The sequence below is a fragment of the Engraulis encrasicolus genome, chromosome 16 (genome assembly GCF_034702125.1).
Source record: "Engraulis encrasicolus isolate BLACKSEA-1 chromosome 16, IST_EnEncr_1.0, whole genome shotgun sequence".
Classification (NCBI taxonomy): Eukaryota; Metazoa; Chordata; class Actinopteri; order Clupeiformes; family Engraulidae; genus Engraulis; species Engraulis encrasicolus.
This window is the reverse complement of record NC_085872.1, coordinates 21277002-21304501: the sequence shown is the minus strand read 5'-3', so window position 1 is coordinate 21304501 and position 27500 is coordinate 21277002. Positions and strand designations below refer to the sequence as shown.

General features: G+C 46.1%; 1 protein-coding gene across 1 annotated transcript in view; it reads left to right on the top strand.

The window, feature by feature from the left end:
* The window catches only part of ctnna2 (catenin (cadherin-associated protein), alpha 2), a 501378-nt gene that overhangs the window by 379396 nt on the left and 94482 nt on the right, over positions 1-27500 (top strand). The window contains exon 8 of the mRNA XM_063220285.1: positions 22931-23011. Within this exon, the coding sequence (XP_063076355.1) occupies positions 22931-23011 (81 nt within the window). The remainder of the gene's footprint in view (positions 1-22930; positions 23012-27500) is intronic.

The following is a 27500-nucleotide window of genomic DNA, read 5'->3' as shown; positions in this document are numbered from 1 at the left end:
TCATAGCTTGCTGACTCTTATTGCAATTAACACATGAACGTCAGTGAGTTTTTCCTCTGAAAACATGTTGGTAACATTCATCCATGGTCCTGTGGTAAGCTGCTTTGTGTGAAGGCTCTCCTCCTAAGAAGAGCATGGCTGTGTGTGTGTGGATGTGTGCGTAGCAGGGCGTGACACTGGCACCTGCAAACCGGCCAAATGCTGGTAAAACTTGGCTATGGCTGGTAACAATATCAGGGTCACTAGCCAATTTGGCAGGTAGCTTATTCAACGGTATGACATATCAGAATAGCATAGCCTATATTCTGCACTTTACCCTTTGTGTATCAATTGTTTGTTGCCTATAAGTTCAAGAAAAAGCTCAGTTACTCAGTTTCTATTTGTTTTATGTCCATATAGAATTCCATGCACTCATCTTCTTGCTTTAAGCACCTCATCTTCTGAGGTTACATGTACAGCGTCATGATTTAAAAAACAAAAACAAATTTGTAGCTAGTAGAATAGGTGAATGGCTAGTAACTCGGGGAAATGACTAGCCACAGTGGCCGGCAAGCACAAATGTTAATGTCAAGCCCTGGTGTGGGGGGTTGGGGGAGAGGGGGGGGGGGCAGACCACCTGGGAGGAAGAAGGCTTCATTTTAGGCAGGCAGAGAGGAGACGAGATGAGAGCCCCTCTTTGACTTGGCCAGGCATTTCATTATCAGCAACCTGTGCCACATTTTTAAGGCCTTAATTAGAAGTTAATCAGATTCATCAGAGTGTGTGTGATCGTGTGATTGATCCCAGCAAAAAAGCCGCAGCACCCCAAGAAACTCAGCACTCCTTCCCCATCCACTGGCAGTGTCCAGCCTGTCATTTAGGAGCAAACAGGCAGGGGTATCGCTGACATTTACCAGCGGTATGCAAAATTAATACCTAATGCTAAATAGCAATTTATTCTGGCACTTACACACATTGCATCGTTAGTGAGGTCATACTATTTTTTTTATCTGCTCTGACGATCACTATTTTGTGTTGTTGAAAAGGGAATTTTGTGTGGGAGAAACTATATGTACTGTATTGCTGTTCCATGTGATGGCAGTAAATCTCTTTGAAACACACAGAAAGGGGGAGACAGAGAGGGGGTAAAGAGAGCGAGAGGAGAGGAAGAGGGAGGAAGGAGAAGGAACACGTCCTAGCTGGCCACTGAAGTTTAGAGTAAATCTCCCCAGTCTTTTCCTTAGCTGTCTTGTTTTTTGCTCTTGTCAACAGAAACTGATTTTCTGTGTTTTGAAAGTGAGGAAATTCAGCAGCCACATTGGTTGTCTCCACCTGCCTGAAACAGTGAAAGCTTTTCCCGCCAGTGATGTCCGAAAACGATAATTTGCCATTTTCCTCACCCCATTTCCCTCTTCTTTTTAAGACTGACACACATATTGCACAATATGCTGTCAGTGAATGCACAGTGTTAGTTACAGCAGCTCCCCCTTGGTTCAAACTTGTGAATAAAATCACTAATTAGTGTCAGTCTCTCAGTTAATTGTGTGCGGATGTGGATGGCGTATTTTGTGCAGTATTATATTGTCTTGATACTGCCTATAAAACTAATTTAAACTATAATGAATGCATTATACAATGCATATTTCAAATATATTGCAGTTTTGTTGAAATGATGATTATAATATAGAATGTTTCAGACATCTTACTACTTCATCTGTAGTTAATTGTAATCAACTGCCCTTATGAAAATTAACCATCGTTATTCATGGTTTTCATGGTTTTTGGGGCATGGTTTATGACTGGTTTAAAACCATGGTTAGTTCTCATAGCTAAACAATGGTCAAACCATACTCAGAAACTACAGTTTTCATAGTTACCCAAAAAACTTGGATAAGCCCTAATACTATGGTTGGTTCAGAGTACTTAGAGTGACCATGACATACCATGGTAGAACCATGGCTACTACATATAAACCATTTCTTCATTTAACCAATGTACCGGTATGTTCAGTTATCCTACCTCAAAGGAAAACACGTCTTGGACATTCAGGTGTTCACCCCCTGAACAATAATGAGAAAAAAAGAAATAATTATAAACATCCGATCTCACCAAACTTTACACAGAGATTAATTTTGTCAGAGATGAACAAGCTTCATTTGTAAGCATTGTCTCCCACTAATGCCCACTAGCACATCACAAAAATATTTAAAAAAAACCATTGACTTTTAAGAGGAAATTGAAACGTAAATGGCCTCCTTTTGCGAATGCAAACTATATTTCTGCATTTATTATTCAAAAGCGGGTTGTCATTAAAGCACTTAAAAAGTCAGTCTGGCTGCAAAATATTCCATCTTACAGCTTACCTCTTGACCTTCCGCTAAGCATACATCTCTCTCTCTCTCTCTCTCTCTCTCTCTCTCTCTCTCTCTCTCTCTCTCTCTCTCTCTCTCTCTCTCTCTGTCTCTCTTTCTCTTTCTCTTTCTTCTGAAAATAAAGGAGAGCAATGGAAACAGCTCAGCAGGTTGGCACGGTGACCTGTGCCTAGCCCCTCAGCCTTGTGCAGAGCACACTGGCACTGTAAGCACCATCGCACTTACAGATGCCCCAGCCAAACATTAAGCACCCCCCCATCCCCCAGACGGCCGTGGTTGAACTAGGGTGGCATCTTGCTGTAATAGAGCTGTCATCTGCAGCCGGCTGGGCAGAAGCAGCTTTCCTGATGTCAGGGCTGGACAGGGACTGAAAAGTGTCCCGGGCATTTTTGGCATAGGTTGGCCCCAAAGACACACAGGCCTCTTTCATACAGTATCGTCACTGGCTGAATCCACTATCTACATTGGTGATGAACCAATGGGCCCCTCCCCCTCTAATTTGTGGGCCAACCCCCAGGAAAACAACCACAACAACAACAACAACAGTAACGGCCCCTTGGGGACTGTCGGCCCACCGGGAAAATGCCCTGTATGCCAGACTAGCAGTCCAGCCCTGCCTGATGTGTTCTATCAGCACATCCTCGGATGCTTAGTCAGTGCGCCATGTCTGTCTGACTGTCCCCCAAAGTGCATGAGGGACTCTGCCGTACTACCGTGGTCACTGTAGCAGTCCTGCCAGTCAGGGGGATTTGCCCCTCACCCTGTGCCCTGCACCGCAGTCCATTTGCTGGGTCATCAGCAGTGATTAACCCATCATTGCTGTCTTTGCCCCCAGTGATCTGGTCATGCTGTCTGGTAGCGCCGCGGAGCTGTGATCAGGTGCATTTTACAGCCCATCGCTGCACCTGTGCCCTGGGTTCCCATCATACGGGTGTGTGTGTGTGTGTGTGTGTGTGTGTGTGTGTGTGTGTGTGTGTGTGTGTGTGTGCGTGTGTGCGTGCGTGCGTGCGTGCGTGCGTGCGTGCGTGTGTGCGTGTGTGTGTGTGTGTGTGTGTGGGGGGGGAGGATGTTAACTGTGTCTGTCTGTATGTCTGTGCCTTTGTATCTGTGTCTGTATGTGTGTGTGGGTGAAGTCCCTCCTTATCCCATCACGAATCCACCAACACAGACCATTCACGATCAAATCCTGCAAAAGTCCTGAATGTTCGGTCACATTATGGATGTTGATGAGTGGAGGTGCAAAAAGGCACGGGACCTGAGGAAGGCCAACAGGCTGAAACGTGGTCACATTAAAAGATCAACTGATCTGCAACTCGGGAGTGTGCGGCACTTCTCTCTTCTTTCACATTATGGATGTTGTCAGCCCCAGTGATCTGGTCATGCTGTCTGGTAGCGCTGCAGAGCTTTGAACAGGTGCATTTTACAGCCCATCGCTGCACCTGTGCCCTGGGTTCCCATCATACGGTTGTGTGTGTGTGTGTGTCTGTGTGCGTGTGTGTGTGTGCGTGCTTGCGTGCGAGCGTGCGTGTGTGGACTTATTATTCTGATTTTCATCATACTTGCCAATTTGCAGAATATTTCCATTAATGTTTGGATCTGTAATCCTTCCCTGTGTGGTGATCCAAATAAAAGTACTAAACTGTGTAGGGGGGAGGTGGGGGGTTAAAGGACCAGTTCGGTCAATTTCAACATGTAGTTGTAATGCTCACGCTACCCTGGACTTGTCAGTACCTAAGGTTTTTTTTTCTTCTTCTTCAGCCTTTTCCGAGATCCTGGTCATTGTAATGGGGGCAGCTCTTTGTTTACATTTCATAAAAAGATTTTTATTTATTCCCAAAAACATCCGAAAGGTTATACAACATCAGCAGACAACTAGCAAACAGCGGTACCTTATGGGAAAATATTTGGAGTAGGCCTATGTTCATTTTTAAAAAATGTAAACAAACGCTGCCCCCATTAGAATAGTTCATATCTCGGAAAGGGCTTAGCCGAAAATTGTGGCATAACCGGGTACTGACAAGTTAAGGGTAGCGTGAGCAATGCAACAGCATATTGAAATTGACTGAACTGGTCTTTTAACTGTGTGTGTCTGTTTGTCTGTACCTTTGTATCTGTGTCTGTATAGTGTGTGGGTGAACTCCCTCCTCATCTCATCACATAGAAAGAATCCACCAACACAGCCCATTCACAGTCTAATCCCGCACAAGTCTTGAATGTTCTGTCACATTATGGATGTTGTCAGTACGAGTCGAATAAGCACCACTTCAACTCACCTTAGCTCCAGTGCAACTGGCTGTGACACACCAACGATGTCCACCGATAGTACACTATGTTGTTTCACATATTTCACAGCTTCCGAACTGTAAATGACCTCGGATGCCCATGTGCTCAGCTTGTAATGATTTCCAGCTACTGCAAAATCAAAACCTCTAATGCCGCAGAGAAAAGAAATGTGAAGCAGTGAAAGATATTCACGGCATTGTGCTGAACTTGACGTTTGTATTTTTTTTTATGTGCCGGATTGATCGTAAAATTCTTTTTCTCTTGCGGTGTGCCTGCTGTGCCAGAAAGCCGGCTTGACATATTTTATGGTTTAAAAGGATGCTCGCCTGATTCAAGCCAATTGTGTTTAGCTTTCTGTACTGCAAAGTTTAAAATAGGCCTGCACCACAATCACCACGTCCTGCTGTAGCCACCCTCTGTTACCCTGCTCCAGTTTCAGTTGAATGTTGTGAAATATTGAATTTACTGTGGCTCTGCAAAGACATGTATCAAAAATCAATAATATGCATCATGCATCAATAATATTGCTAACCAGGGGCGCCGCCAGAAATGTTGGGCCCTATGAAAGATTTGAACGTTGGGCCCCCTTAAGGGCCCCTGTCAGGGCTTTTGGGCACCCTTCAGGGCCCCTGTCAGTGCTCGGGCCCTTAGAATCTGTAACACCTTTCCCCCCTCCTAGCGGCACCCATGTTGCTAACAGGTAACAGGGCAAAAAACAATAGCAGTTTGGGAGTTCCATGACGGGCTCTGCGACTATTGTGACCTTGACCCAATGTGTACAATGTGTAAAAGATGAAGTGTGTCAGATAAGTGAAAGCCCATTGGCAAACTCCAACTCCCATTGTCATTGTGACACAGCACTCTACAACAAGTGAACTCTGCACACAGCACACAACGAAATTGCATTTATGCCTCACCCGTGCAAGGGGGCAGCCCCTCAATGACGCCCCTAGGGAGCAGTGCGGCGGGACGGTACCATGCTCAGGGTACCTCAGTCATGGAGGAGGATGGGGGAGAGCACTGGTTGATTACTCCCCCCACCAACCTGGCGGGTCGGGAGTCGAACCAGCAACCTTTGGGCTGCAAGTCTGACGCACTAACTGCTTACCCATGGACAAAATGATGTAATGTTGTTGAAAATGTTAAGCAATAAATGTTTCTAAAGAAACTTTCTATATCAGGCCTGGCAATTTGTAAGTTGGAAGCTTCAGTTGTGGACTTGGTTGTTGTGAACTTGCTGTTGCTGTTGCTGTTGCTGTTGCTGTTGTTGTTGTTGTTGTTGTTGTTGTTGCTGTAGCTTTTCTTGTGGCTGCTGCTGTTGTCTCTAATAAGTTTAAGATTGTTCACGGCTATTTCTTGGAGGTCACAGTTCTGTCTGAATAGCACTGAGCACCATCCTCTGCCAGTGGCAAAGCGAATGCCATTTGTCAAGCACATCCAGATTGTATTCTTTGAAATCCTTCAGTGCTGGATTACATTGATTAATAGGGTCAGCATTTGTCTGTCTTTCTTCTTCCCTTCTATGTGGAATATTTAAATGGTGATAGTGGCCCAAGCCATTGACAATGATAGAGGGTAGACGAGACCTCTTTTTTTTACAGCCTCTTTTCTCTTTCTTTTTTGTTCTCTTATCTTTCTCGCACCTTCACACTCTCTTGTTCCCACGCGCCACACTTTCTCACTCTCTTTATCCTCTCTTTTTTTCCCTCAGAAATGCAACCCACTCCAAATGACAGGTTGACTCATATCCCGGTCTGCAAAAACCTTGCGCGTCATTTGACTAATGTCCCCCCACACCCCTCCGTGTGCTGCTCCGTCTCTCAGTATGTTCCGGAAAATGGGATCTTGTAAAAAGAGCACAGCGTGTGTCATGCCAAGTGCACACCCATGGGGCCGCTGAGCCAAATCCTTATTGTGTGGCGGTGTCATGCCTTTGGTTTTTATGTAACATCAGCGTCTCTTTGTCCCTGTGGAATGACTCACCCCCCCATAACACCCCCCACCCCCCAACCACCTGCAGACACATGCACGCACGCATGCACACACGCACACACACAAACACGCAAGCACGTACACACACACACACACATGCACTTGTTGTTCAAAAACACACGTCCCGCCAGCCCATGTCAACACCTTCTATGCACACATGTGCACTTGTTGTTGAATGCATGTGTGAGTGCGTGCGTGTACAAACACACACACGCGCGCGCGCGCACGCACGCACGCACACACATGCACACACACACGCACACACACACACACACGCACACACACGCGCGTGCACTTGTTGTTCAAAGACACACGTCCCGCCAGCCCATGTCAACACCTCCTATGAATGTAAACATTAAGGGATAGTGAGGTGAGGCATGACGAGTGGAAGCGAGGGCGGGGGGCGGGGGGGCTTCCTTTGGGGAAGCGCTGCTGGGTGTGAAAGAGCTGTGAATGGCGCACCGGGGGCCGACTGTGAATCGGAGGTGTCATGGCGCCTGGACTGGCCATCTGGCATAGCGGGCATTTCCCTCGTGGGCCCCTATTTTTTTTAATTTCTGAAAATACCTGAAGGGGCCCACCGGTGAGTCAATTCTGCTCCGCAATTTTTGAGGGGCCCCTTTAATCCAAAAATGCCTGGGCCCTATTTCTCCCCCAGTCCAGCCCTGCTTGTGCGTGTGCTGTGTGGGATGCAGCGTCAGCAGCGGGCGGGCTGGTTTAATCCCATGCGGCCTTGCTAAGTGAGCCAGTTCCCCCCCTGGGCCCAGGGGTCAAGCGATGCGCTGTGGATGGGAGCAGCCAAAATACGCGACCTCTGTTGTCGTGACAAGAGAGGTTAGAGTCCCAGCGGTGGATGCAATGCGAGCCTATCTATACCAGTCGATATCTAGGGGGCCCTTTGGGGAGCAGAGCGCACCAGGCAGCAGCATTTGCAGAATGAAAACATGGTTGCATAATTCACGGGTTATATTATTTTGGTTGACATTTATGGTCTAGTATGTTCAATGACAGAATCAGCCAATACAGTTATAAAAAAGCAGCATGCCTAGTGGCTCTACAGAGGCAGTCAATCGTGACATTAAGTTGCTACTACAGGCAGGGATACAGTAGTAGGAGAACAGGACAGTGTATCCATGAGGCTGATCTCCTTTGGAGCCAGGCGTTGTTTTAGAATGCTGTACTAAAGTATATTTCATGACTGTACAATGTAAGGAAACACATTTTTCAAATATAAGTTGTATAGCCACCGACATACATGTACATACTAGACCTCGTTCTTCTATTGTATTTCATTCCACTGTTTTGAAGCTTTTGCGATTGATTTGCGAGGATTCTTCCGCCCTGAATGTCCGCATTCATTCCAGCAACGCTGAGAACGATTGCTGATAGGACCATGGTTGCGTGGTTGACTATCAAACAAAAGACTTCCAAAAAGAATTCTAACTGTCAATCAAGTCAATGAACAATGGTCTTTGGTCATTTAAACCATTTAAATAGCTCTCTGAAATAACGGGTCAGCACGAAAAGAATATTTGGCTGAATGTTTGAATAGGACAGGAAACTGCCGTTTTCCCGAAACAGAGCAGACTTGGCAAGAATTGGTAAGGAGATGCATTGGCTCAAGTCTCCCATAGAGATCAATAGGGATTGGAAATTTTCTCCCGGTTTCCGGGTTTAGTCCTACCCCACCACCATTACTTCACTTCAGATTAGAATGTACGTTACCCTCTCTATTCTGTATCATTGACTATAGCTTTTTTTTTTACAGTGCAGAACACTTACCAAATGCGCAAGGACCACTGCAGTGGCTCAAGAACTGTAAAATAAATATTCCAAAATGTCACAGCCCAGCAGGGTTGCCAGATGAGGCTTATGATTTCCAGCCCAAAAAATGCTCAAAACCCGCCTAGAAGCACAAAATCCCGCCCAATTCTATTGATTTCTATGGCAAAAATTGGGCAAGTTTTTCTGCTAAATGCCATTTTTACACGGCCATCCTAAGCAGCCCAATTGGGCGGGAAACAGCCCAATCTGGCAACACTGCAGCCCAGCCAGCCCTGATCAGAATTCGACTCTGTTGCACAGCAATCCAGTATTGCCATGCCCCCATCCCGGATGTTTTACATAAACTCTACCAAAAGGGAAAAGCAACAGAACTCTATGCAAAGCTCTTACCGTTTCACTTCAGAAGACTTGCAGCAAAAGGCTTCTCTACCAAGTATTTGTATGAAGGCCTTGAATACTTAATGCCGGCAAAATGTTGCAGTCTGTATTTAGGAAGATGTATACTAGTATTCAGCTTTTTAATATGCTGATAAGTATGTATATGTTTTTTTTAATAATATAAATGTCTAGGAAATGTAGATGGTTTTCTTTCTTCCAAATCTGACATAGATAGATAGATAGATAGATAGATAGATAGATAGATAGATAGATAGATAGATAGATAGATAGATAGATAGATAGATAGATAGATAGATAGATAGATAGATAGATAGATAGATAGATAGACAGACAGACAGACAGACAGACAGACAGACAGACAGACAGACAGACAGACAGACATTAACCAATTTTGTGAAAGTATGACTACACAGTGCTAGACAGATGTGTGCGAATGCTACACAAGCCTGATGTCCCGGCCCTCTAGTGTGCAGGTCCTGCGGAGTGACTGCAGACTGATGGAGTAGCTGGACTGATTCCTCTGACAAGGGAGATGGCGCATATCTCCCGTGAGCCTCCGGGGGCGTCCTCAGCACCGGCACGCTGCAGATGTCTCTCACTGATCTATACGTCTGCCTGAGGAAAACGCAGAAATGAAAACAGCAGAAATGAAAACGAAGAGAACGCACTGACGAAATGCGCACGGTGCGCCTGGCTGACTGGCTGGCCTGCTGCCTGAAACCAGACCACCACATGACGTGAGCAGCCTCCCCATGGAGGGGAGCGCTGGGATCGAATTGTGGAATGGGTGCGAATTACAGGCGGGGTGCAAAGTCAGTTGCAAGATATTTCTCTCACACCTGTGGGCACAGTGTCTTGTGCTCTCACCAAGGCTGTGGTGCTGATTTGTTCCAGCCTGGACCACTGATTATGTGGCGAAGGTGTTGGTAGACTCCTGCCTGCAGGTCACCTCAGTTGCCCTCAAGGTTGTTTGATTGCTTGTTTCTTTGTTTGTTTTTTTGTGTGTTTGTGTGTTTGTTCGATTCCTTATTGGTTACTCTGGTTGGTTAGAGCAAAGATGCGCCTCAGCTTGGAGACTCCGGGTCACGGAAAAGGCAGGCTGTGTGTGTTATTGTGTTTTTTTCCCATGTGTCTTTTCTCATGTGGCTGACGTGCTAGTAACCTCAACACTCCCAGCACAGATTGCGACTAAAAATAGCTGTGGCTCCAGTTTGATGAATAGGCATCTCTGGGTCCGTCAGAGAAAGAGAGAGTGTGCCAGGATTTCAAGTGTTGTGAATTTGCCTTTGTAAACAAAATGCATGTGCAGAGATGTGCGCCCAAACAACCCCCACGTACGCATGCACCATGTCCACACTCACACACACACACTCACTCACGCACGCACGCACGCACGCACGCACGCACACAAATATGTGTACTCACTCTCACACACCAAGAGAGAAGGAGAGAGAGAGAGAGAGAGAGAGAGAGAGAGAGAGAGAGAGAAAGAGAAAGAAAGAGAGAGAAAGACTCGTATTGCTGTTTGTTTTCATATTGTCACTTCATATTTATTGATCTATTTTTTTTCTCTACATATCTTTTATCTTACCTCTGAGTTGCATCTGCCTCACTCCCTCCCTCCACTCTGCCGTTCAGCAGTTCGGTTTTCGTTTCTCTCTGACGGTTTACCTTCCTTAGCCACCCTTTCTAAGTCTCTCTCCCTCTCCCTCTTTATCTCTTTGGCTCCCTCGCTTGCTTGCTCTGTCTGCCTCCCTGCCTCCCTCCCTCCCTCCCTCTGTCTTTGCGTCTTCTCTCAGCATCCACTTGCCATTCAGAGCAGGCACTCTACAGGCAGCAGTGCTAGCTCCTCCGCGGCAGGAATGGAGCCTTTTTTGCGGTAGTCTGATCCCCTTAGCCCACTCCACCCCATCCGTCTCTCTCTCTCTCTCTCTCTCTCTCTCTCTCTCTGCCTCCCTCCCTCCATCCCTGCCTCCTGTACTCTCTCCTGCTGCACACTCTATCCCCTCCTCTCCTCCTTTCTCCTGGCCTTGGATCTCATCCCGACATCAGCAAACCCCAGCCATTGCCACTACCTCTGCACCACCTCTCACCCTCTACCTCTCACCCACATGCAGGGACGCACGCACGCACGCACGCGTACACACACACAAAAAACAGAGACACTCACCCCAAGATCCTTTGCTTTGTTGTTGTTCTTTGGCTATTTTTAAAACAGCAGCACTATGCCGTGCCGTCTGATCAAGAGGCAGATAGCGGGGATTTGAGAGCGAGAGAGCCATCAAATATGAACACATCCATCACAAAGTCAAGAGAACTTTACTTTTTATTTATGTGTTTGAAGAGGCTCAGTAGAGATAACGGTGGACAGACAGAGGTTGCTGTCAATAAATACATTTTTCCCTGCAAATCCCCCTGAGCCCTCGCGTGCATGTAGATGTGCCGCAGCGTGGATAATGGAACATGCATGTATGAGGGGGAATGTAAACATGTAACAACAATATTCCTTATGCATGCCAATCGGTTCGCATTGTGCATGCACCACTGTCTGTTTTTCTTTTATGTGAACTTCAGCAAAGTCAGTTTTGCATTCTGGCTAATCCCCCCTTTTTTCCCCCTCAGTTCTTCTTCAGTTGTGCATGTCCGTTGTCTAGGGGTGGTGGTGGTGAGGGATCCTCCTTTCGCGCTGCAGCCAGGATAGGATTATCTCCGTGCCTGCGCTAATGAGGGGGCTGTCACTCATTTTCTGAGGGATGCACAGTTCCTCCTGAGGCTCCTTCGGTCATGGAGATAATGGCATCAGTCATGCACATGGTGTTCACAGAGACAGTCTGGGAAAGAAAAATGAAACAGCAATGAGTAAACAGTAGAAAACGGAAAACAAAAAAATCCTTAGGTATGGTTCTAAGGTATGAATCTTTTCTTTTGGTGTGTTGTTTTATTTCCTGGCTCTTCTCTACCACGGGCCAAGGTGATGACCCTGTTTAGGGTGACACCAAGTGGCAGGGAGTAAGCCGAGTCCAACTAGTATCAGTTTCATAAAAAAAGAACTAATAAAGTCACAAATCCTAATGCGATAGCCAGTGGCTGTGCCGTGGACAGTCCAAGTATAGTCGCACTATCCAAGTACGGATAGCCAGGGTCAACATGGCGCATGACGTGTGCCTGGGGCCTGCCTCAGTCACCCCCTCTGCTATGCTAGTTCAGGGAACAAGGAAACACAGCAGCTACACAACAACAGAGATGACAAGTGACTCATTACCTGGCACGACACAAACAGAGATGACATATCTATCTTGAGTGTTTCATCACTGTTTATGTGCACACAGACAACAACAGGGCATGCTCGGTGACAGCGAGTGGGTGCCACCGTAAGCATGTGGCTGCACTAGGTGTGGGTGTTAGGAACAGACGCGGGTAATGGCGAGCAGGCGCTCCCCGCTCCTGTGCCAGTCTGTCTCCGGCTCCTCCAGCCTCCTCCCCTCCCTTCAGAACAGATGGCCGCCCCCTCTCGCCTCGTTATGCCCCCCCCCCTCTCTCTCCTTTAAGACGCGTCGTAAACGTTGAGGAGCACCGCACCTTCTCCCAGACTCTTCCAATAGCCGTGGCGGGGAGTTGACAGGGCAACTTTTCAGGCGAGTCGTGCTATGAGCTTTGGCGTCAGCGCTTTCTCATCATACGCTCGGGTTTATGGTCCATCTGGGTGTTTGGGTGACAGCCACACATGCGAGCCATAGATGCGGGAGGCGGAGGGACGTCTCGCACCCAGTGCCATCTCCAGCAGCATCTCAAGACCCAGAACCCTGAACTGCACACAAGAGAAGTGGACAGTCCCTCTGTGATGGCAATCATGGGCTTAGTCACAGACTGATTTAAGTGAAAATGAAACATGTTAATAAATATTTGACCGAGTTTAGCCAAAACCAGGTATGGGCTACATTACATTCCTGACTCAAGCTGAAAATCATAAACACTGTGAAAAAGTTCACTTCTGGCCTCAGGGGTAACCCTTGGGGGTCCTCTTTTGCACACCTGTTTGGGAATCGGTTCACTCCCCCATCTCATCAGCACAGCAATATCGTCAAGGCAGGCAGGACAGGAAAGCAAGCAGGCAGGTGGGCAGTTGGTCTTGAGTGGTGGAATGAATGAAAGGCTCTCCAGTCATCATCATCTCCAAACTGGTATCATTTAGAGCAGTGGTTCCCAACCTTTGTCTTCAGGGACCCATGTTTTTACCATTGTAAGCTTTGGTGACCCAACTGCGCGAGCGCCCGCACAAGAAGGAGTCACATAATACCCTTTGTTTCCTGTGAAAACTCATTTTAGTTATTTCATCCCTCAATTCATCTTCGGTCAAATATAGAATAAATGTTTAATGTAGGACTTGAATGTATTCATGTATCCAACATGGGCTATATATGGTATTTAAAACTAACCCCTCAACATCAAGAGGGCTTTGCGACCCCCTGTGGATCTTTGGCGACCCATAGGTTGGGTCCCAACCCATAGGTTGGGAACCACTGATTTAGAGCACCCAGATAACTGTTTGTTAGATGGAAGAGAGAAAAATAACATTTCCATGACAATACCACAAGATGCATTGGCCTGTGTGATGTGTTCCAAACGTTCTTGGGTCTGTTTCGCTGGTTTCTACATCAGAGAGGTATTTAATCCTCAATGAAGTAACGGACCCAAATTCCGGTTTAAACAACAACTTGGTGAATTCCACTGTTTTGTGGCCATTTGCAAGCCACCTGTGTTTTGTTTATGCCTGTCATCAACCATCCTGTGTGTGAGCAAGAATGCTGAGTCCCAGATTAATGAATGGCTGTTGTTGCTGGCATATAATTAAACATTGGTGGCCTCTCTTTTCTAAAAACAAATATCAGAGGGGATGCTGTTTCAATCCTACCACAGGTGGGACGACCTGCTATTGTCCAATATGATTAAACAACAACTGAACTGGGTTTATGGACTAATCTGTTGTGTTGCCTACGTGAAGCGGGTGAATTCAGTCTCGCACAGCTTAGGATGAAAATGTAAAATGCTCCCCTGCATCTGTGGATGAGGTGTTTAACAAGAACCTATCACATTGACTTTTGCTAGGATTTCCTCCACTATAGGCAGACTTATCTTAATTAGGATCTAGCTTCTCATTATCGAGTATAGAGTGTAGCACCTCTTTCTCTCTCTCTCTCTCTCTCTCTCTCTCTCTCTCTCTCTCTCTCTCTCTCTCTCTCTCTCTCTCCCCCTCTCTCTCTCTCTCAGTGTGTGGTGTGTTGCTGGTTCACATGGCGTATTCTGGAAGATGCTGTGACAGAGTCAGTAATTGTGCCTCCTATTCTCTAATTGAATTGACAAGGCGCTGGAATTGATATCATTTAACACATTGATCCGAGAGGGAGATGGATGTTCTGTTGGAGCAAAGAAGCTCCCCCTATTGTTCCTAAGTAATTCACTCTGCTTCTTGTGCCAATGTCCCATATACTACATGCTGATTTCGTCGTTTTTATTTTCATTCTTTGTGATATGTCTTCCTCTATGTCTCTTTCTCTCTCTCTCTCTCTCTCTCTCTCTCTCTCTCTCTCTCTCTCTCTCTCTCTCTCTGTGTGTCTCTCTCAGAATATCCCCTTTTTGTTCACCTCTCTTTTCGTTTGCCTTTCTTCTTATCTAGCCCACACTTTTGTATCGACATAATCCTGCATGTTCTCGGCTGTATCGGATTTAAGTCTAGACCATGACACCAGCTTATCATAGTGAGCATCCGCACTGTACTGTATTGCAGAAGGACATGCAGGCATTTGAGTGTGCTTGTGCAAGTATCAGTCTGTGTGTGAAAGCTTTTGTTAGTGTATACGTATATGTGTGAGTGCATGTGTAAGTGCAAGTGTGTGCATTTCTATATAGGTTGATGTGCGCGCATACTGTATGCATTTCTTCAGACGAGTTGGTCTTCTGTCCCTTAGTGAAGTGAAATGCTAGATTGTTTTTCAGTAACTGAGTGATTCTGCTAAAAGAAGCAGGCAAAAAGCTGGACCTAAAAGCTTAAGGCTCTGCTATGCATTTGTTTCAACCGGGCAGTGGGATGGCGGACTCCACTAATTATCCCTGCCCTTCTTGGCTGAAGGTTTGGGCTAATTAACGATTGGGAATAAAATGCTAGGGGTGTGGGTTTCTGCTCTCTCAAGCCTACATGTCTGCCTGTGTGTGTGAGAGAGCCTGTTGGCTTGTCTGAAATGGCACACTTGTGTCACTGTATTGGTGATTAGTGCTGCAGAGGTCTTTAGTGCATAATGTCATGGGAAAGTTTGGAACGCTATCGTTGGGCACTTACTGGAAATGAGCATAGCATAGCATTACCTCCCCAAAATAGTTTATATATATAAAAATAGGCCTAGCCTATTTAAAGGGACACTGTGTGAGATTTTTAGTTGTTTATTTCCAGAATTCATACTGCCCATTCACTAATGTTACCTTTTTCATGAATACTTACCACCACCATCAAATTCTAAGTATTCATTATGACTGGAAAACTTGCACTTTTCATACATGAAAAGGGGGATCTTCTCCATGGTCCGCCATTTTGAATTTCCAAAAATAGCCATTTTTAGCTGCAAAAATGACTCTACTTGGACCATACTAGGAAATATTTGTTTATTACTTAGTAAACTAGGCAGCCCAGTTTCAATGAGCAGCATAGTGGCAGTACCTTTTTTGACCATTTCCTGCACAGTGTACCTTTAAAGTCATTGGGTATGGCATTGTATTGGTAGGCCTATGGTGTAGACCTATGGGGGTGATAACATATGAGATAAAATGTGATTAATTAATTAATTACAAAGTCTGTAATTAATAAGATTATTTTTTGATCGCCTAACAGCACTAATTCTAATAAAACAAAAGAGCGCTTAACTGTACCCAGATAAATCACATCCCTAGCCCTAACCTGTCAGGACAGCAGTGTTTTTGCACTTTTAGTTTTGTCATTGACAGCAAAATGACCAACAAAAAAAGAAGTCCCATAGTGGGGACGGCACACACATACACACACACATGCACACCCCCCACACACTCACACACACACACACGCACACACAAACGCACGCACACACACACACACACACACACACACACACACACACACACACACACACACACACACACACACACACACACACACACACACACACACACACACACACACACACACACACACACCCTTTCCCTCACTCTTCCATAAATGCCCGGTGCTGTTGGCACGTTACTGACTACCCAAGAGAGAAGCATCTGACAAACAAGAACATGTAAATTCCATTTAACGGTGCTTTGTCCCACAGCTAACACCAAAACCACACACATGCCTTGATGCCTTTTATAAGTGAACTCTCTGAGAGTGAAGATGGATTTTTTTTTAGGGCTGTAACGATACACTCAACTCATGACTCGGTTCATATCACAATTTTTGATCTAAGGTTCGATACAGCCCACGATTTCACATTTGCCAAGATTATAAAATAAAATTATGAATAAAAATATGATATAGAGTTTATAGGTAGGTTACATATAGGTTACAAGAGGCTACTAATCATTTTCAAATGATGATGATTTGAAGCTTTGAAGCACTATCACTTCATATCATGTGGTCGTTTTCTGGACTGATGAGTAACAAAACTTAAAAAGGGCGCATCACAATACTGCCTATACTTGCATTGTGATAGAGTATCGTAACTCAGTGTATCACAACTTCTCGGTTCGATTCAATATCGTTACAGCCCTAATTTCTTTCCCCCTCCACACATCTCAGTGTGAGACTGGCATTTAGAGGTGACTGCTGGTCTTCTCCCCCCCCCCCTGAGGAGCTAGGCAGCCACTGTGACCATAAAGGGCCCCCAAACAGAACTGCTTATTCATAACTCACCCCAGCTCCAGAAGAGTGGTGACAGGGCCGTAATGCATGAGGTTATTAATGGAGGCCTTTATTAGAAGAGCGCGGTTGACAAATAATCTCAGGGGGCACAGCACAACTGCGAGGGGAGAACGGGGGTGGGGAAGCCACATGTAATCATGAGACAGATGACCCTGGTCATCATAGATTACTAAACAATAGGCTCAGCCGCCGAGCCCCGGGCAGGTGAAGCGCCGCAAACTGTATGGCGCTCTTTTGCCGTCCTTTAATCCTCAGCTGTGTGAAAAGGAAATCTACTGTATACAGCCCTATGTCTTGAGTTTTGGTGTGTGTGTGTGCATGTGCGTGTGCGTGTGTGTGTGTGTGTGTGTGTGTGTGTGTGTGTGTGTGTGTGTGTGTGTGTGCGTGCGTGTGTGTAAATGTGGGTGATTCTGCCAGCAGCTTGAATGGCACATTAGCATTTCTAGGCCGAAGGTGTGAGTGATGCTGTCCCGCTCTGCAGCCGTGTTTACTCTCCTGGTCTGTTTTCGCCGCACGCCACTCATCACTCGCCAGTCGCCAGTCGCCACTCGCTCTCCCCTTACCTCGCCTTTCTCTCTCACTCGATCTCATACTTTAACCAGCAGATGCATGAGTCATACCAGTGAAACAGCGTAGCCTCTAAGTGCAGATGTGGTCACCGGCGGGCCTATTCACTATTTGCTGATAATTCTCAACTACATCATAACAACATTGCTATGACATTACCAAGAGCCTTAAGTAACAGATAAAGACACAGCCATTACAATTTTGGTGACAGTAAGGTTTTAACATAGGCTCTCCGCTAAGGGGTTAATAAAGGCCATCAGCAGCTATGCACACACTATGCACATCCAATCTGTTTTCATTTCAACTTTTTTTCTTACCTGGTATTTACACTATGGCGGAAGCTGACAGAGGAAGTGTACATTTTTTTGCAATGTGTTTGAGATTTGAAAGATGAGATTGCTTGGAAACAGTCTCTATAGTAACTACTATACTGCTACACCTACACCAGAAGAAGCTCCTCCTTCATCTCCATGGTGCACACACATTTGCCAAGTACTTGGGCTGTCCTCTTTTGAATCCACCAAGCTGTCATACCTACCGTCAGTTCATGGCCTACACAGACTCCCCTTACAATTGGAAAGTGTCAGTTTTACTCAACTCATATTGTCTTGCAGAAACCTTACTACCTGAACGTTTCACCAACTTCTTGTACTAATCCAAGGCAGTGACCTGACTGTTTTGCCCGGAGTTGAATATGTTCCCTTCAACTGAATGCCTAAAATACAATCGGGTGCTACACATGCAAGAACAGTATATAAATAGTAATACAAAAGGTAACTGGGTCTTCCTAAAATGAACACAACAAAGGGACGCAAAAAGGCACCTTAAGTCTTGCAGCTTGTTGTCCCTTTGTTATTACACTCGACTGGAAAAAACAGTATTGCTTAACGTGTACGTCTTACGGTCTGTGTGTGTTTTAAGTTAAAGATCCTGGCCTTTCGGAGCTTGTCACCACTTGCGAAATGACTGTGGGTGAATGTTTCTGTTTGGAATAATGTTCTGTGCCTTACAAGACCCGGGCCACTCTGGGTCCATTGGCATGCAAATTGCCTTTGATTGCCGTAGAGTGCGATCAGAGTAAAATATCGATGCTAGGGGGTTATTTTCTAGCACAGGCGCGCTCGCACACAAACACACATGCACAGACATTCAGTACATATACGCTTCTCCTCATTCCTTTTGTCTTATAAATCTCTCTCCATTTTTTTGTAGTGGACAACTTCCAGGCTAATAGCAATTTGTAGCTGCTACAGTTTGATGGTGACTAACACATGCAGAATGACAGAGAACATCAGCCTCAAGAGGTGTTGAAAAAAATGTAGCATGAAAATCTCTCTCTCTCTCTCTCTCTCTCTCTCTCTCTCTCTCTCTCTCTCTCCATTATTTTTGTGGTCATGCCACTGTAACTCTATGTGAACTCATATCAAATACAAGCCGTCTTTCCACCTGCAGTGTGAATTTCTTGCCCTTGTCCGTTATCTTTCAGGATTCCTGTAAAGGCAGCCAAAGCCCATTCAAAGCTTTTGCCAAACCCTGGCAAGGGTCATCAAACGATGTAAAAATTAGGGTGTTTTGAGAGCCCTGGAAGAAGCAGAGAGATGTCTTGTTTGTATCCTCTCTCAGAGTCCAGTAATGAGGTTGTGTTCTTGCACAAGATGGTCCTGTTTCTATTTATCCTCACCACCAACACTCTGAAGATGAGCAACAGTTGATGACATCAACATGCGTGCGTGCGTGCCTGTGTGCGTGCGTGCGCGTGTGTGTGAGTGAGAGAGAGAGAGAGAGAGAGGCAGAGAGAGAGAGAGCGGCAGAGAGAGAGAGGCAGAGAGAGAGAGAGAGAGAGAGGGGTGGGGGGGAGTGTGAGATCTCTCTGTGTTTGAGTGTGCGCCTATGAGAGCAAAAAAGATAGAGGGAGGGGTGAGCTAGAGGGTTGCCTGGCAACAAAGCAATTAATTCTGCAATGCTGTTTCACTTTGACAGAATATCCTCATGCTTCACAATCTGTTGATTTACTCCTTTGGTCAGCCCGCACATACTTCCTGCACAGCTGCCATTAATGAATTCATCAATAACAAATATGACTCATGACGTACTGCGTTTTAAATAAACAAACAGTCGTTGCAGACTCTTAATTCTAAATGGCGATATTTACTTGGAGTCTACAGACCTTTGACTAATTGTGTTCAATGTGTTCACCAAACCACCCATATAAACTTTATAATACACTTCTGAATTTAAATTTTGCTGTATCCCATCCATCCATCCATCCATCCATCCATCCATCCATCCATCCATCCATCCATCCATCCATCAATCCATCCATCCATCCGTCGGTCCGTCGTCCGTCCGTCCGTCCGTCTGTCTGTCCATCCGTCCGTCCACCCATCCATCCATCCATCTATCCATCCATCCATCCATCCATCCAACACTCCATAGAAGTCCTTATGTATTGTGTAGCCCTTGAGTTTAGAGGTTAAGAAACACACAAGAGAAGATATTTGTGCCCCATCAAAGTCTACAAACAAGTTGTCAACTCGTATGTCACTGAATCTCCTTGTGCAGCAGGAGCAGCAGAGCTACCAGTGGGTTGCGTAAGGGGTACCTTGTTGACTTATTCAAGTTTGCATTAAGGATCTACAGTAGCTCATGGGATTAAATTAAACGGATTTAGTTCTCGCCCAGCAGGGCCACTGTGTTGGATTAATTTTCTTATTCGTTTATGTCTCTATGAACTGACCTTCTGGGGATGAAAATCACCCCCTTTCTCTCTCTCTCTCTCTCTCTCTCTCTCTCTCTCTCTCTCTCTCTCTCTCTCTCTCTCTCTCTCTCTCTCGTTCTCGCTCGTTCTGTCTCTCTCTCTCTCTCTCTCTCTCTCTCTCTCTCTCTCTCTCTCTCTCTCTCTCTCTCTCTCTCTCTCTCTCTCTCTCTCTTTCTCTGTCTCTCTCTCTCTCTCTCCCCCCGTCCCCTGGGCGATAGAGTATGAATGTGGAGGTGAGTTGAGTTGTGTGAGGACACTGAGGGAAGAGTCATGGCAGGCCGCCGTGACAAACTCAGCAAATCACTGGATAACTGTATAGCGATAATGTGAGGTGACAGGTTTCACCGGGATTGCGCTAAGAACTCGGGGCCTTGAGAGGACCCCGTAGAGTACTGCGATGCAACATCACAGTCAGCAGTATGACTTAGGGAAAAATGCTAAAAAAAAAAAAAAAGAGGGAAAGGAAAAAAAAAAAAACATCTGGCCTACTGGCGGGCGGCTCCGGTGCCTGTCGTAGAGGGAGCGAGTGTGTGTCTGCCTCTTTATGTGTTTTCTGTCACTTTAAATGGAGCATCTGTGTCGCTCCCAGCCTGGCTGTCCATTTTTAATTAGGCCGGTTGCCTAGCCCACAAAGCCACAGGAGAGAGAGAGAGAGAGAGAGAGAGAGAGAGAGAGAGAGAGAGAGAGAGAGAGAGAGAGAGAGAGAGAGAGAGAGAGAGAGAGAGAGAGAGAGAGAGAGAGAGAGAGAGAGAGAGTGTGTATGTGTGTTTGTGTTTGTGTTTGTGTTTGTGTTTGTGTGTCATTGTGTGGAGTGTATCTAAACTCTGTGTGGTTGTGTGTGTGTGTGTGTGTGTGTGGGCGCGCGCACACATCTCTGGGTGTTGGTGAGTTTGTCTGTATGCATTCGAGGGCGGGGTGTTGTGTGTTAGCGTAGCGCTAGGGGACTCGGCTGTTGTTGCACTGACACCCGCCACAGCCAGGCTACAGCTGCAGGCCGTCTGCAGGACAGAGCCGGGGGGAGGCGGCCGTTTCCCGGCCTAACTCTTAATTGTACTCTAACACAGTGTTTCTCAACCTTTTTTATGACGAGGCACCCTTTCAATTCATGAAAAATTTCAAGGCACCCCAAACCAACAAGCAGTAAAATGGCATCACATCCGATACCACACAAGCTTAGAAAAGTAACATATTTGGAAACGTCACACGACCCATGTTCGAAATTGCAGCTGACTGGGGCAACCTATATTTACTTTATTGTGCGTAATGGCAGATGAAAGATTCCACTGACTAGCATTAACTAATCATTTAGATTTAGACCAATATGTATTATATTACATCATTCTATATATCAGTTACGTTTCCGCGGCCCCCCAGGGTGCCCGGAACCCCTGTTGAGAAACACTGCTCTAACAAGGGGAGAGGGGGCTGGTGCCCGGTGGCAGTCGAGCCCAGGCCAAGGGCCTCCCGAAATGGCAATGCAGAGCAACCACTTAGTACTAACAGTTCTCATAAGTCACACTAAAAAGTTAGTCAGCTCAGCCAAGTCTCGTCCACTGTTTTGGGGATGGGGGCTGGGGGTTGCTGGGCGGCACCTACAGCTCGATTCTGACTGTTATTGGCGCTGTATAAAATAAACTTGAATTTATTTCACTCGCACTAAAGTTTTCCCGTAAATGCTATTCAGAATGGTGCAACGGACAACTCTTATTAAGGAAAAGCATAAAAAAGTCTTCAACTGACGGGGAAGAAATCAAGTTACTAAGACTGAAGGGAAGTGTCTCGCAAAAGCTGGTCTGCAGTGACCTTGAGGATTGGTTGATGAGTGACAAGTCCACGCCAGTACGTAAGCATACACCTCATAGCCCACCACAAAGAGCCATTTAGAAAAGTCTACAATTACAACGGAATATGCAGTCTAAGGACAGAGTATTACCATCCAGTATTCAGATAGCACTTTTGTAAAGGTATGTATTTCGAATACTGCAGAGGTTTGGAAGAAATACATAGTTTTATTTAAATTGCATTCGGTTTCAACCCAGCTTTAGAGACTTTAGCTTGTCAGTGAAAATTGCTTTCCTTACAAGTAAAAGCTCTTTTTCGGTACTTGCTCATTATAGAGATGTCCTTTGGAAAACGCACAATTACGGTTTATATTTTAGATAGATCTTAGTCGAGCTGTGAAGTCCTTGAGAGTGTTGTGCACAGGCAGTGCACCTACAATTTGGTTCCTGATTGTGAGGAAGGTGTGGTGTTTTTGTGTAATTATGCATTGGCTGCACGTATTGTTCGAGGGAAAGTAATGGGCAGAGATGTTGTGGTGTTTGCGTGTACTGTATGCATCTGTTTGCATGTGGTCCTGTTTTTGTGTCTGTGTATACCGTATTTGGAGTGGTGGACCAATCTTTCTGTTATTTTTTTCTAGTGAACAATTGATTCTTTCCCACATTCGTCTGGATTGTTCATGCAGTAAGCTACTTTACCTGCTACAATATGTGTGCCACCACCATTCACTCACTCACCCATTCACTCGCTGGCACGCTTGCTCTCTCGCTCATCTCCTCCATCTACGACCCACACTACAACCCCCAACCACTCCTCTCCTGCTGTTCCTACATCTGAAGCCACTTAAAGGAGCACTCTGAGAATTTTCTCGGAAGAGGAAGCAAAAGCCTCCGCAGCTGTAAGCCCAGTCGGTCTCCTCAGCATTTCCCTAACAGCGACATCACTTCCTACTTACACTATGCCCTATCTGATCTGCTGGGCCGTGTGTTTATTCCAAGCGCACAGGCTTTCTGGCCATGAAATAGTAATGTTACATCAGTAATTCAGCATTGTTTCCTGTTGTGTGTTTTTTTTTGTCCCTTGCAGACTGGTCGTAAAGAGAAAGGAGACCCACTCAACTCAGCCATTGACAAGATGACAAAGAAAACCAGAGACTTGCGCCGGCAGGTAGGCTATGTGTTCTTTTTTCAATACACAGATACTACAACCTGTGAACTTACATACACAGACACACACTACAGCACATGCACACACACACACACACACAAGGCAAGGCAAGGCAAGTTTATTTGTATAGCGCATTTCATACACACAGGTGCAACTCAATGTGCTTCACACACACGCACGCACGCACGCACGCACGCACGCACGCATGCACGCACGCACGCACGCACGCACACACACACACACACACACACACACACACACACACACACACACACACACACACACACACACACACACACACACACACACACACACACATTCACACAACCATGCATACTCACATGTGTGCACAAGATACCCGTACATGCATGCCCATGTATACAACTAACATGTGCACACACTCACAAACACATGCAGGCAGACCCCACACCGCACACGAGCAGCACTAACGTTCTGTTTTCAGAGAGAACAGAGTGAGCGCATTTCTAAGCGCCGTTGGTTTTCAGGGGCCTCAATGACTTAAAATGGGGAGCAAACATGTTTTAATTTTGTCGTAAATTGGTCTAAATATAATGTTCCCAAGCAGAATTTTGGTAACAACCTCAAGACAATCAAAATCCCGCGCACCCCCTGAAATATCTGGCGCACCCCCAGGGGGTGCCCGCACCCCAGGTTAAGACAACCACTGGCCTAAACCATTAGTAGGTGCAGTAGCTCATATGTTGTGTGTTTATGTTGCCTGTTCTTTATATACACTAGTCCTTTCCCAAAGCTATAGGCAATATTGTGGCATTTGTATAAATGGATTTTTAGAAAGAAATAACGCGTTCACGTACACGTGCGTTCAAAGGTGATCCCATATTTCTTTTCCACAGCATTGTAAATCATTCTCTCTCTCTCTCTCTCTCTCTCTCTCTCTCTCTCTCTCTCTCTCTCTCTGTCTCTCTATATCTCTCTCTCTCTCTCTCTCTCTCTCTCTCTCTCTCTCTCTCTCTCTCTCTCTCTCTCTCTCTCTCTCTCTCTCTCACACACACACTTCTCCTCCTCGTCTTCTCTCTCAATTTTGGATTTGGTGTATAATCAATAGATATTCCACTTGCTGCTCATAACTAAGCATGCTCCCCATCGACCAGTGTGTTGTGATTTATGATTCATTAACACTCTCCAGCACAACTGCATAATCAAGAGGCATATATTGACTCATAATAATGCGGAGGAGATCCAGAATGGCGGCGGTGGGTTCCGGGTGGGATTCTGTGTTCTTTTGGCCCTGAGCAAATGACGAACGTAAATCAGTTTGCCGTAGACGCAGACACTTGGTTCGTGGTGTGTCAGGGGGCGTCACCGCCAGTGAATAAGCGAACAGGATGTCGACAACTGCCACTGAGGCACACAGGTCTCACTGTGACACACATATAGTTATGCACACACGCACACACGAGCACACCTACACAGCAGCACACTCACATGTTATATAACACGCACACACACAAATCTCACACACACACACACAGACGCACGCACGCACGCACGCACGCAGGCACGTACGCACGCACGCACGCACACACACACACACACACACACACACACACACACACACACACACACAGGGGCGCTGCCAGAAATGTTGGGCCCCATGAAAGATTCGAATTTTGGGCCCCCTTAAGGGCTCCTATCAGTGCTTGGGCCCTTAGAATCTGTACCACTTTTCCCCCCCTAGCGGCCCCCATGCACACACACGCGCGCACACACACACACACACACACACACACACACACACACACACACACACACACACACACACACACACAAACACACACAGAATACTGATTTGACTAATGCTTGATGACCCAACCCCTGCCCGCCCGCCACAGGCCGCAGCGTCCTGCCTTTTAGTCCCCAACATGCCTTCTGCAGCGCGCTGGGACACAGATCTCTTTAAACATACATGAGCCCCGTACTCCACTGTGCACCTGCTTAGGGCTGGACTGGTAGTCTGGCATACAGGGCATTTTCCCGGTGGGCCGACAGTCCTCAAGGGCCGTCACTGTTGTTGTTGTGGTTGTTTTCCTGGGGGTTGGCCCACAAATTAGAGGGGGAGGCCCATTGGTTCATCACCAATGTAGATAGTGGATTCAGCCAGTGAATATATTGTATGAAAAAGGCCTGTGTGTCTTTGGGGCCAACCTATGCCAAAAATGCCCGGGACACTTTTCAGTCCTTGTCCAGCCCTGCACCTGCTCATGACCTCTGGGATGGGGTCGGGGGGTGGTGCCATTACCGCGTGTCACTCCTCATTGGCTAATAGGGTGTACAGTGAGCATGCAATATGACATGCGGCATGCATGAATGCCCCCCATCTTGTTCGTTTATCCACAGACGTACGCACACATACGATCACGCGCACATGCACTCTCCTGCATGCTGCTCATGCAGTCAAACATGCTCAAGCAGTCACGTATGCACATGCGTATACCTGCACAAACGCACACGCGCACGCACGCACACACACACACACACACACACACACAGGAGTGCACACACACACACACACACACACACACACACACACACACACACACACACACACACACACACACACACACACACACACACACACACACACACACACACACACAGGAGTGTACACACACGCACACGCACGCACACACACACACACACACACACACACACACACACTCATGGGAGGGTATGGTCGCTCCACCCTCCCCGTTTTTGCCGGCCGGCCACAGTCCAGACTGGAGCCGGATAAATCACAGAGGTGAGCAAACAGATGTAAAATGCCGCGCCAGGGCGGAAATGAAAGTCTGGACGCCTGTTTGTTCTTGAGCGCATCCTCTCTTAATCACACACCCTTTGCTTTATCGTGGGCGTAAATCAAACACATTCCCTCTCTCTCTCTCTCTCTCTCTCTCTCTCTCTCTCTCTCTCTCTCTCTCTCTCTCTCTCTCTCTCTCTCTGTGACTCTGACTCTCAGCTACCACTGAGTTTGGATTCGTGGAGCAAATGTGGCACAATGTAATAAACACACAGGCGCATGCACACCAACGCGTCCCATCATGCACCAGCAGACCGCGCTCCATTTCCCTGCACCAGACAGGTGCTCTGGGCCTCTCATAATTGGAAAACATCTTTTAAAATCTTGGTGCTCGCTACTCGTCGGCCGTAAATACGAGGGGTGACAGGTTTCGGCTCAGCAGTTGTACATCATGTCTCCCGTGCCCCGTCGTCGTCACCCACCTCCTCGTGGAGATTGTAGGTTTTTCCATGTGAAGAGCTCTTTTCCAAAATGCTATATCCACCATTTTTGACTTGCATTATATTGGAATTGACTGTTAAGAGGTCCTATCATCTATGTGCGAATTCTTGCCATTCAAATGTTTTGAGAGCATACTTTAAAACCTCTATAAAAAAATGCATTTTGCAATGCATTTCAATGGAATGCCCAATGCAAAAATGTCAATTTCCCAACATTCTATAAAATGGATATATCTCATTTTGGAAAAGAGCTCTTCATGTCCTCCTCCCTCATCGCCTGTTCCCCTTTTCTTGTAGTCTTTATTCCTGACCATGTATTTGGAGAGCAGTAAAACTTCCCTGACACGTGTATTATAATTACGCATGAAAAAAAAAAGTCCTGTTTACAGATTCGCCAGGCCAAGCATTTTTAATCCTCTTAGGACATTTATTTCATTATCTATGGCAGCATTAAACTGGGCGAAATGTTTATAGTGTGGCTTCTTGGGTTTTATAGTACAGTAAAGTGGTTTTAAAGGAAATGAAATGTGTTTGATAGTCCTGATTTACTCTTGCGAGTCCTTCGCTTCAGTTTCATTTCCCTGGTAATTCTAACCATCACTTCTAATTTACTCCAGGCAGTCTGTTACTAGGTGCCCATATGGCTATGCGTTTATATCCTCATCACACCTAGCGGCATGTTGTGAGGCTCGTCTCTCCTCTGGAAAAAAAGAACATGTTTTCGGATTAAAGCTTGAAAATAAGAAACAGCATGCCTAAATTAATCAAAGGCCTCATCAAGGGGGAAAGGCGGTCTAATATCTCACGAATTTCGCACCATGTTAAGCCACCTAGAGGAAAAATCAGTGGGAATTTTTGTAATCATAAGAATTTCTTTTGAGGAGAAAGAATGATATAGTTACGTATATTTCATCACAGACTTATTTTTTCTTCTTTGGGAATAAAAACTCACAGCTGTCACAGCTGAAAGACTAACCTTTTGGACTGTTTTTTTTTCAATCTTTTTCAAGAATCTCTCAGCAGAAGATCAGCTATATCTTCAGCTCACAGTGGAAAACTGAGAGCAGGCAGGACCACTGTGCGAGGTCGCAGAGGTGTCTGAAGCCCAGTGTACATTTGTCAAGTAATAACAATGCCTTTTCCATCTGCCATGCCAGAGCTTGAGCTATCAGTGGCTGACGGCTGCAGGGCTCTCTGGGGAGAGGTGAGG